We start from the raw sequence: 11,922 nt of genomic DNA, 5'->3' as shown, positions 1-11,922 counted from the left end.
GGGGAAAATCACAGGGGTGCTGCATGGGAAAAGGAGGAAGGCCAGGAAAAGAGAGAAGAGGGATGTGATCCAAACACATATGTATATTTGAAAATGCCAAAGTGAAATTATTTAAAAAATACAATTCTTTTATTATTATTATTATTATTATTATTATTATTATTATTGTGTGTGGAGCATGCATGAGTCAGGATAATTCACCAAGCTGGAAATGGTGGTCCAAGGCCTTCTGATCCCAGCACTTGGTAGGCAGAGGCAGGTGGCTCTCTCAGCTCAAGGCTAGCCTGGTCATAATGAGTTCCAAGGGCAACCTACACTACAAAGTGAGATGCTATCACAAGAAAAAACCAAAAAGATCAAGAAGCTTGGGCTGGCTGCTCATCCCTGTCATCCCAGCCCTGCCCTGCAGGAGGCACTGCCCTGCAGGAGGATCCTGAGCTCCAATTTGAACATCTCAGTGAGTTCAAGGTGACCCTAGGGGGGAACCCTGCCTCAAAAATGAAAAGATTGGGCATAGATCTATGAGTTCAAGGCTAACCTGATCTACATAGTGAATTTCAGGTCAGCAAGAGCTACACAAAGAAACTCTTGTTTCAAAAAAATTGAAAAAACAAAAAGAAAGAAAAAAAATCTAAGGCAGGCTGGGGACATATCTCAGCGGTAGAGTTTGCCCAGCATAAGTGAGCGCTAGGTTCGATCCCCCAGACAGTCTCCCCAACCAAAAGAAAAAACCAAAAAGCCAAAAAACCCCAAGCAATGAAAATCTACAAATGTGACTTCCAGAGGGAGTGGAAAACACTGAGCTCTCCTCCTCCCCTTTTGGTGTGCAAGGGAGAGATGAAGAGATTATGTGTGTGCAAGGCCAAATCTGTGTGCAGGCCTAAGGGCACCCTCATGTGTCATTCCGCAAACATCAGCTATTGCTACCTTGTTTGAGACAGGGTCTCTCATTGGCCCAGAACAAGCCAAGGTTGGTATGCTGGCTGTCCAGTGAGCCCCAGGATTACAAATAGGTACCATCATTCCCAGATCTTTTTAACATGGGTTCTGAGGATCCAATTCAGGTAAGGCAAAGCACATGCTGGCCTCCAGGCTGTCTCAGTATTACAAGTACCTGTTACCTTTACCAACTAAGCTATCTCCCTAGTCTCCTGTCTGTTTATATGGACATGTATATATACGTGAGGTGTATGTATATATGCATGTATGCATGCATGTATGTGTGTGTGTATGTATGTATGCATGCATGCATGTATGTGTGAGGTGTGCATCTTGTTGAGCAGTTCTGCCAAGCCAGGCAGACCTTCCTGCTTGTGGCACACAGTTCTGTTTCACTGGCAGGTAAGGGCGGCTGAAGAAAGCCCAGAGCTGAGCTCTAGTGCTAAGGCGTCTGACAAACACTAGCAAAGTTTTGCAGAGAATTGTTAAGAGCCAGAGGGGATGGATGACACCAAGGAAACAGTGTCCTCCAGGCACAACTAGGTCAGGATGTACAGGGGAAAAGTCGGGAGGATCTGGGAGAAGTTGTGGGAGAGGAAACCATGATCAGAATATACTGCATGAAAAAATTACTTTCAATAAATACATATTCTAAAAACTTTTTGCAGCTGTTTATACAAAGACAAGTAATGAGAGAACTGATGTCAGAGATTGTATGTAGCAATTAATTACACAATCAAACCACCATCCAGGATCCCGACTTCCTCCCCCAAGGTGCTAAGCTTTGCATCCTGACTCCTCCCCCATCTTCTTTCCTTTACAGTCTTATCCTCATGTCAAGGTCAGGAAGGATGAGCAGGCAGAAGCCTGGTAAATAGACAACCCTGGCAGTTCAGCTGCTGAGACTACAACCCTCCAAAATTATAGTACAGACCCAAAGAACAGTCAGCCCACATGGCAAGCTGCAATTTACTTTTTGCCAAACAGAAGCCCTTACAGTATTTTGAGCAAGTTTCATCTGAAGTTATGTTTTGTGCTTTGTTTAATCTGCAGATGTTTTAAGAGTTGAATTATTAAGAACAGGGTGTTTATGCCTATCTAACATAAATGTTCACTGTTATTAAAGAATAAACTCAACTCAAGAGCTGCTGGGGATCTTTTATTATTCAAACACACACTGAGAAATGGTGGTCTCCGCAGCTTCCAGGCTAACCTCAAGCCAGGGGTGGGAGTGCTTTTTTGTGAATCAGCTCTGGAAGATCGAGAGTTCAGAACCAGCCTAGGCTACATGGCATGACTCCATTTTTAAAAAGAAAAATGCAGGTCCAGGGAGTCAGCTCAGCAAGTAAAGGCACTTGCTGTCAACCCTGAGGACCTGGCTTTGGTCCTCTGGAGAGAACCAACTCCTGAAAGTTGTCCTCTGACCTCTGACCTCCACATGGATGTGGCATCCCTTCCCTCCAAAGAGGGTAACTTAAAGGCCCAGCTCTGAGAGTGGTAGCACAGCCTTTGTATGTACATCTGTGTGCTCCAGGCTCGTTATTCTATCAGTGTCTAGTGCTTGTCTATATCATCCTGAGCCTCAACTCTGAGTTTCCCCTAAGAACCATGTCAGTGATTCCTAGACAGGGTGGACAGTCACTGATTCAACGACCTTGTGCTGGAATCTTCCAGTCATAAGACTCACGAGAGATAAAGGTCAAGGCACATGACAGAGAGAAGAACTGAGAGAGGTAGGCTAGCCCAAGTCATGCTGTATCCCCCACCCCAGCACTTCAAAGCAGAGACAGTTCCCTGGCGTTACTCCCCAGTATGCTCTATCTAAACTCACTTGACACCTGAAATTGCCATCTCACAGCTCGGCGCTCCACCTCTGGGGCCTACCATCCTCACATGAGCAGCCACTGTCAGGTCTAAAGAAAACCCCAAGGTTTCAAGCTCCAAAAGGCTGTGCAAATATCTGGAAATGAACTCAACCTGGACTACAGGAGGACTTCTGGTCGTCAGATAAAAGCCAGCGCTCCTCAGGAACTTGTGAAACCAGTTCCATCTGCCTAAAGTAGTCATTTCCTTACCTCTGGCAGAAGGAACACACGGCTTTCCAACGGACATATCCCTGTAGTTTCACAAAGCACATGCTGGCCTCCAGGCTGTCTCAGTATCACAAGTACCTGTTACACACTCCAAAGTCCACAAGCATCTCAGCCCTTCTCCTCTCCACAGGCCTCCTCCTCCCAGACGCCTATTTGTTCTCTTGGTTTTCCCCGCCTGGTATGTTCACCATGCTCTGCCTCTGCTCATTCTCCCTTCTCTCACTGATAGCCCTGGCCAGGTCCAGTCTGCAGGCCATGTCCAGTCTACTGCTTTCTCTCTCTGCTCAACTTGCAAACTGTGGAGGCAGTCCTGGAAACTAGGTCTTCTGTCAGCCCTGCTCACACATCTATCCTATCCCAGGTGGCAACTGGGAAGGTCCTGAACCAAGGCTGTGGGGTGTGCAGTGGTAGTGGAAAGATGCTAGACATGAACTGATGGACACGGGCTTAACTGAAGGAGCTTAACTCAATAACAAGTTACCAAACACCCACGGCCTTGACAACACCTTCCACTGGCATGACTATGAGACTGTGGGACATTCCTAGCAGAGTGTTAACAGACAGCATTTGTGGAAACTGCAGACCAGTTTTTCTTCATTCAATTCTTGTGCTTCTGGGAGCTGAGTCATCTAAATGTCCACTGAGTGGAACAATATACATCAGAAAAGAAAGAAGAGGCTCTGACACACCAGCTATACAGAAACATGCCTATACTACTTGTTGTAGAAAAGGGAAGAAATAGGAAGAAAATTTAAACAGAAAATAAAGTAAAACCTCACTCTATCTGTTACTGATACATTTAGGAACTTGGAAACACATGTCCTCAGGAGGTGGAGGCAGAAGGATCAAAGAGTTCAAGGCTAGCCTCAGTTTTAGAGCAAGTCTTTGGCTAGCCTGAGCTATAGTATGAGACCCTGTCTCACAAAAATAATTAAATAAAAATAAAAAAATAAAAATAAAAGGGCTGGAGAGATGGCTCAGCGGTCAAGAGCACTGACTGCTTTTCCACAGTTCCTGAGTTCAATTCCCAGCAATCACATGGTGGCTCACAGCCATCTGTAATGGTACCCAATGCCCTCTTCTGGTGTGTCTGAAGACAGTGACAGTGTACTCACATACATGAAATAAATAAATCTTAAAAAAAAAAAAAAAAAAAAAAAAAAACCAAATAGCTTTGGAGTTTGGGGATGTAGTTCAGGGGTAGAGGGCATGTCTAGCTCATGGAAGGCCCTGGTTTGATTTGCAGAACTCCATGAGTGTGGGGTGTGAAGAAGGACCTACCAAGGCTGGCAGTGCAGCTCCAGGGCAGACAGCTTATCAAGCACTGGAGACAGCAGGAGCTCTGCCTCATTCCCCTCTCTGGTTAAGAGTTAAAGGAGTCTGTTCTGCACTCTCCTCCACACTCACTACTCTCCATTTGCACAGGTTTTGTATCTGCCAGGTGTTCTGCAGGGTCACAGCCTATGTACTCTAATGTACTGTATTGGATGGAAGTTGTATACACACGCTCATCTACCAACTCCTTCCCTCTAGATGAAAAAGACACAGTTTCTAAGGACCTTAGAAAGGCCAAAGACTCAGTTCAACTCTGAGTACTGATCTATTCTCCAGCTGGGAGTGGTGGCTCACACCTCTAATGCCAGCACTTAGGAGTCCCAGGCTAGCCTGGGCTACAGAGGAAAACCATTTCAAAAAACAAATAAAGCAATCCATTCTCCCACTGTGCTATTTTCTCAGTTACAGTGAGAGCCCTGTTTCCTTTCTTTCTTTATATCCCACCGTCTGGTGACAGTCACATGTACAGGAAGACAGAGTAAGGGTGAGGGAGGTACTCACTCTTGCAGAGACCTGTCGGAGTCGTCGGCATTTGCTGTGCCCAGATCTGAGTCGTAGGACATAGGTTCCTCAGAATGGTCTGGACTCTTGGGACCATTCTCATGGAGCAGGCAGCTGTCAGAATTCAGGCTGCAAGACAGCTGGGATGAACTGGCTGTGTCCAGGCTGAGGGAGGAGGCAGTGAGCTTCCTGTTCCTGCGGATCTTATGGCCCGAGTGTTGGACTTCAATGTCCTCAGAGCCTGAGGAGTGGGAAATTGAATCCAGAGACTCTTTCCGTTGTAGTTCTGCACCAGAGGTAGTGAGAGGGTCGAGCTCAGAGAGAGGGCAAAGCCCAGAGAGAGACAATGGGGTGAGTGTCCATTCATTTAAGATGGCTGACTTGTAGGAGAGTTCAAAGGACAAGGATGTTAGTCCTTGCAGGAAGCTCAGGAGGAACTCGGCCTCCTCAGCATCTCGCAGCAGGGCTGTGGGCTGATAGTACTCGCACAACCGTGCGGGGTCCTGCAGGAGCAGCTTCAGATAGCACTCCATCAGACCATCATTGAGGGCCAACCGCAGCCAGGCCCGGCAACGGCCCACATCTGTGTTGATGAAGACCAGGTGCTCCAAATCTGAGATAATGTGTCTGCAGGGGGACAGAGCAGATGTGTTTCAAGAACCCAAATCTCAGACACAGCTCAAGCTACTGCTTAACAAGAACCAGTGATAAAGTACTGCAAACAGGATCCTATTTAAATTCTGGGGTAACGATGTCTCTGGAATCTAGGAAGGCCGAGCTGCTGAGCTATAGCTACCAGATGTCAGCTACTAACCCAAGACACATTTGCTGAGTCCAACCCTAGTTCCTAGGGAATAAAGCCAGAGCTTGTGCATATGAAGCAAGCATTCAACTACTGAGATATGCTCAGTTGCAAGCAACTAGCACTGAAGGGAACACTCGGACCTTAGGTGTAGAAACGCAGTTCCCAAAGCTTCAGTCTGACGTAACCCCCTTCTCTGCTGTCACAGCATCCTATGCAGAAGTGCACCCATAGTCCTCTGGACTCAGTGGCTAAGCTTCACTTAACTTCAGCACAATACATACTGACTGGCTAACTGACCCAAGGAAACACTGAACAAGACATAGAGACAACTAGCAAATCATTCTCAGGGACTGAAGCGGTGGTGGCTCAGTGGTTAAGAGAACTTGCTGTGCTTCCAGTTCTAGTCCCAGCACATTATGTTGAGTGTCTCACAAGTACTCCTAACTCCAGCTCCAGGGGATCTGATTTCTAATTCTGGACTCCATGGGCACCCACATGCATGTGGGATATACACACTGACACACACCCATACACATAAACTTAAAAAAAAAATCTAAAAACTAAAAAGAAAGAAAACCACTGTTACTCAGAAGAGAGCTAAGAAATCAAGACAGGGCAGAAGCAGCAGGTACAGGAAGGCAGACCAGAGACTAACAAGGCATCTTTAATACTTTATGGAGGTAGTGCCAGCTGCCAGCATAGGGCCTAAGCAGCCAAGGACAAGGTCAAAGACAGGGCCTTGGGGTGAATATTCAGAGGTATATCTGGCTTCTTGGCTAAATGCCATGCATACCTCATCATGAACATAAAGTTTAGAATTCAGGACCTGGAGAAATGGCTCATTGGTTAAAAGCACTTGGCTGCTTTTGCAGAGAACCCAGGTTTGATTTCCAGCACCCACATGTTGGCTCAGTCAGCTCAGTCATCTATAGCTCCAGTTCCCAGGAATCTGGCACCCTCCTTTGGCTTGTGTCCCCCGCACCAGACACAGATATGGTGCACAGACATCCGTGTAGGGAAACATTTACACATATAAACATTTTAAGAAATTAAATTTTAAGTTTTGAAGACAGACTCAACTATTCAAAGGCAAGCCAGCAGCACGTCCTGTTAAAAGGAGAGGGGATACTTTAGTCTTCTCGGGCCACAACACTTGATAGTAAGTACACGACTTAGCTAGCGGAGTCAAAAGGGCACTAGTGCTGGTGTGAGGAGAAGCCACAGGCTCTAGAGGAGGGAATGTCTCACGGTCTGGAGACAAGCCTTCCTTAAGCCCAGCCCTACAATCATCGAATAATGACCACACTAGAACACTGTTTTCTGGCTTTGCCACCCTCAGAAGGAGTCAAGTGCCCCCAACTCTGAAGCTCTTCCCTGACGTATCTCACTTGTGGGTGACGGCTTTCAGAAGGGGCCAGAAGACAGGCTGAGGCAGAGGCTTCTGGTGAGTGTGCTTCTTCCTTTTGCCGACAGCCTCAGCACGGATGTGCTTGGCATGCAGGCCGTGGATGAACACGGCCTCCAGGGCACTGCACATGGTGTTGGCATCTCCATCTTCACTGGTGACCACTGTGTCCAGAGACACATGCTGTTTCTGCAGAGCCTTCACAGACCCCACTAGCTTCTTCTTGATGACCTAAGTTGTGTCAAACACAAGGGCAGACTTTAGAGGTACATCCTACAGGAGTCCTAGAATGTAGTCCATGACCTGTCTTTCAATGTGTGTAACCACACACACACAAACTCCAACGCATGTAACCTAGACTCCTGCAAAGCTTGCTACTGTGGCAAGTGAAGATCCAGAATACAGAAGAAATAGTTCTGTTTTGTACATCGTTTCTTGTTCTTGTTTTTTTTTTAAAGTTTTAATTAGATTTATTAATATATGTGTGTGTATCACATGTGTGCCTAGTGTCTGATATTAGAAGAGGGTATCAAATTCCCTAAAACTGGAGTTACAGATGGTTGTCGACCACACACCATGTAGATGCTGGGAATCAAATCCAGGTCCTCTGCAAAAGCAACAAGTGCTTTAACCACGGAAACTTCGCTCCAGCCCCATCTTTTGTTTTTTAAAACTAAACATCAATCTTGTATTTAAACACCGCTATGGTGGCTTGGGGGCACTCTGCAGAAATAAGCTAAGGAAGCAGACAGTATTTCTTTAGAGCAATAACAAAAAAAGGACCAGCAAGTGTGGCTCAAGAGAGCATGCTTGACAGGCACAGCCCTTGGTTAGATCCCCAACACTGTGGGGAATGGAAAAAGGTCAAGACCATAGAAGTAGAATTACATTAAAGAGCCTGGGCCTAGAGCAAAGCCTTAAGAGTCAGTTCCAGCTCTGTTTGCAAATATTTCACTTAACCTCTCTGAGCCTCAATTCCCTAAAAGTTAAACAGCAATGATATCTTGGTATTTTGTGATCTATAGCACCGGGACATGGCATCCATCATCATCATCATCCATCATTCATCATCATCATCAATTACAATCATCATCCATCATCATCATCATCATCATCGTCAATCATCATCCATCATCATCATCATCATCAATCAACAATCATCATCTATCATCATCATTATCAATCAACAATCATCATCAATCAACAATCATCATCAATCATCATCAATCATCATCATCATCATCAATCAATAATCATCATCTATCATCATCATCATCAATCAACAATCATCATCAATCATCATCATCATCAATCATCATCATCATCATCATCAATCAACAATCATCATCTATCATCATCATCAATCAACAATCATCCATCATCATCATCATCATCATCAATCATCATCCATCATCATCATCATCATCAATCAACAATCATCCATCATCATCATCAATCAACAATCATCATCTATCATCATCATCAATTACAATCATCATCCATCATCATCATCAATCAACAATCATCATCATCCATCCATCTCCTCCTCCTCCTCCTCATCATCATCAATCAACAATCATCATCAATCATCATCATCATCATCCATCATTCATCAATCATCATCATCATCATCAATCATCATCCATCATCATCATCATCATCAATCAACAATCATCATCAATCAACAATCATCATCATCCATCCATCTCCTCCTCCTCATCATCATCAATCAACAATCATCATCCATCATCATCATGATGGTTTTTGAGAAAGAGTTTCTGTAGCTCTGGCCATCCTGGAATTCACTTTGTAGACCAGGCTAACCTTGAATTTAGAGATCTATCTGAACCACCATGCCCAGAAGGGGTCACTGCTTAAGGACAGAAGTTGATTTTTCATTCCTCTTCATGTCTCTAACACTTGCCACTGTGTGTGATACCATAAGCATATATAAGGCATGAAATTCATAATGTATACCAAGTGTTGGTGGAAAAAACATATAACCATAATTATAAGTCTATCAAATCATATTAGTGTTTGGCAAAGAACTAGACAGAATTGCAGAAAAACTGGTTTGAAGCAAGTGTTAAGTTATAGATAAATACTTCACTTTTATTCTGACTTTATCTGAACAGAAAGTGTGTTTGGAAAGTTGAATTTTAAAAATTAATTAATAAGTTATAATTCACATTTAACTTCTCTCATTTAAACTACAAACTTCTGGGTTTGTTTGTTTTACTGTTTTTTGATCCTCCCCAGAAGTAACCACATTCTTGAATTCTGGTTAACTTTTACTTTCACAAATTATTATTATTATTACTAATTTATTGACACTGAGCATGGTGGCACATTTCTTTAATCTCAGCACTCAGGAGGTAGAAGCAGGCAGATCTCTGTAAGCCTGAGGGTAATCTGATCTACGTAAGGAGTTCCAGATCAGCCAGGGCTACATGGTACGACCCTGTCTCAATCGGGATGAGCACACGAGGCTGTCCAGTCCCATACGCAGAAGAGCATTCCTAATGAGCTTTGTAGATTCTATCTCTGCACAAGTTTGTGTCTGTATGTGTGCGACGGTGACAGTAACAACCAGAGAAGAGATTGTGAACTTGAAGTGCCTTTGGGGGGGTCACAGGAGGAGCTGGAGGCAGGAGGGCTAGAAATGACATATAGTACTCATATATGAAATTTTCAAAAAAAAAAAAAAAAAAAAAAAAAAATTAACGAGGTTCACTTACTGGGAGCTGGAGGGATGGCTCAGCTTAGGAGCACTGGCTGCTCTTGTGGAGGACCAGGTTTGAGGCCTAGCATGCACGTGGCTACTCATGTCTGTAACTACTGTATAGAAATCTGATGCCCTCTTCTGGCCTCCACAGGCACTGTATGCATGTGATATATTTACACTTTTGGGCAAAATGTTCATATAAAATAAAAATAAAACCTGTAAAGAAACTTACTTATTTTAGTTTATGTGTATATTTTGCCTGCATGTAAGCGCATCGTGTGTGCCGCACTCTTGGGGACCAGAAGAGGATAGTGGATCCCCCTGGAACTGAATTATAGGCAGTTGTGAACTAACACTGGGTACTAGGAACTGAATTAGGGTTCTCTCAGGAACCCTAATTAGGACAGGAGTGGTGGCACGCCTTTAATCCCAGCGCCTGAGAGGCAGAGGCAGGTGGATTTTTGAGTTTGAGGCCGGCCTGGTCTACAGAGTGAGTTCCAGGACAGCCAGGGCTACATCAAGAGACCATTTAAAAAAACAAAACAAAACAAAACAAAACAACAACAAAAACCCCCAACCAAACAAAAACCAGTAGCAAGTAATGTTAACTCTCAGGCATCTCTCCAGTATTATTTTATGTTCTTGTTATTACTTTTAATCATAGATGTATTCCACAGCAATACCAAAAGCCCAAGGGTTTTATTATATTTACTCTGTCTATAGTTCATTAAACTTCTCGATTTGAAAATTTACAGACAATAAAATATAGAAAGTTTTGGAAAAGGAAGCTCAGTGGTTTTTAGCATATTCAGAGAATTGTGCAATCTTTGCCATTAGCTAATTTTAGAGCATTTCAACACCACTGAAAGAAACAGTGTGTATTAGTAGCAGGGAGTGGGGTGGCTGTGGGGTAATTTTACTTTCTGACTCGACAGATTTATCTATTTCGGACATTTCAAAGAAATGGAAGCATACAGCATGTGACTTCAAGTTTGGTTTCTGTGACTTGGCATGTGTTCAGGGGTTATCTGTACTACAGCACAGCCTCAAAATTTAGTTCTTTCTTACTGTCAGGTAAATTCTACTGCATGGATATACCAAGCTTTATTTGGCCATTCATGAGAATACAAATACCTGGCTTGATGGTACTTTTTGGCTACAGTGCTGCTCTGAGTGTTTTTATCCACATCTTTACGCAGTCATGGAACCGATGAGCCACTGACATGTGAGCTTGCAGTGACAGACTTGCAACCCTGACTGCTAAAAGCTGAGGACTTTCATGGGAGTTGGAGGCCGTCTTGATAGTTAAGTTTGAGGCCAGCCTAGACTACATAGTAAAACCTGTCTTTAAATCCGAAGAATGGCTAAATCACATTAAAAATCTAGGCTCTCCATGCCAGGCTGGGGATGTGGCTCAGGGGTAAAGCACTGCCTGTATTTGTGAGATCCTGTATTTCATCCCTTAACACCAGAAGGAAAAGGAATAAAAAAACACCTTAAAACACTATGTTTTCTAGGAAACAGAGCTGTTTGCCAAAGTAGCTATAATTTTTACATTCTCAGAGGTTAGAGGAGAAGTCTAGCTTTTGCATGTTTTTGTCAATACTTGCTATTATCTCTCTGATTACAGCCACCTTAATGGAGTGAAGCAGCATCTTACTGTGGCTTTCTCTTCCACTTCCCTGGGTTTAATAGTAATTAATTTAAAAGTAATTAACAGTAATAGAAAAAGTTTCATTTTGTGTACTCACTGTTCATTTGTATATCTTCCTTGCAGAAACTCTTTGTCCACTGTATAACTGGTTTTTATGTGTGCTGTGTGGGCTTGTGTGTGTCAGTGCATGTGTAGGTCAGCACATACATGTGGGATGAGTGTCTTAGTTACTCTACATATTAGTCTTTTTTGTTATTATTGTGGTTTTTCCAGACAGGGTTTCTCTCTGTAGCTCTGGCTGTCCTAGAACTCACTCTGTAGACCAGGCTGGCCTGGAACTCAGAGATGCACATGCCTCTGCCTCCCAAATGCTGGGATTAAAGAGTTCGCCACCATGCTCAGCACACACACTATTCTTATAGACAAGGTCTCTTACTGAACCTGTGCTCACAAATTCATGGCCTA

The 11,922-nt window shown here is 43.8% G+C and overlaps 1 protein-coding gene across 3 annotated transcripts in view; it reads right to left on the bottom strand.

The window, feature by feature from the left end:
• Plekhm1 (pleckstrin homology and RUN domain containing M1) overlaps positions 1-11,922 on the bottom strand; it is a 45,437-nt gene that overhangs the window by 23,360 nt on the left and 10,155 nt on the right. For all 3 annotated transcript variants that reach the window (XM_076935674.1, XM_034506226.2, XM_076935673.1), the window contains 2 exons: positions 7,062-7,309; positions 4,869-5,495 (listed from right to left, as the gene is read on the bottom strand). In XM_076935674.1, coding sequence (XP_076791789.1) covers positions 4,869-5,495; positions 7,062-7,309 — 875 coding nt within the window. The remainder of the gene's footprint in view (positions 1-4,868; positions 5,496-7,061; positions 7,310-11,922) is intronic.

Source organism: Arvicanthis niloticus, chromosome 6 (assembly GCF_011762505.2).
Source record: "Arvicanthis niloticus isolate mArvNil1 chromosome 6, mArvNil1.pat.X, whole genome shotgun sequence".
Lineage (NCBI taxonomy): Eukaryota > Metazoa > Chordata > Mammalia > Rodentia > Muridae > Arvicanthis > Arvicanthis niloticus.
This window is presented reverse-complemented; position numbering and strand designations above follow the sequence as displayed.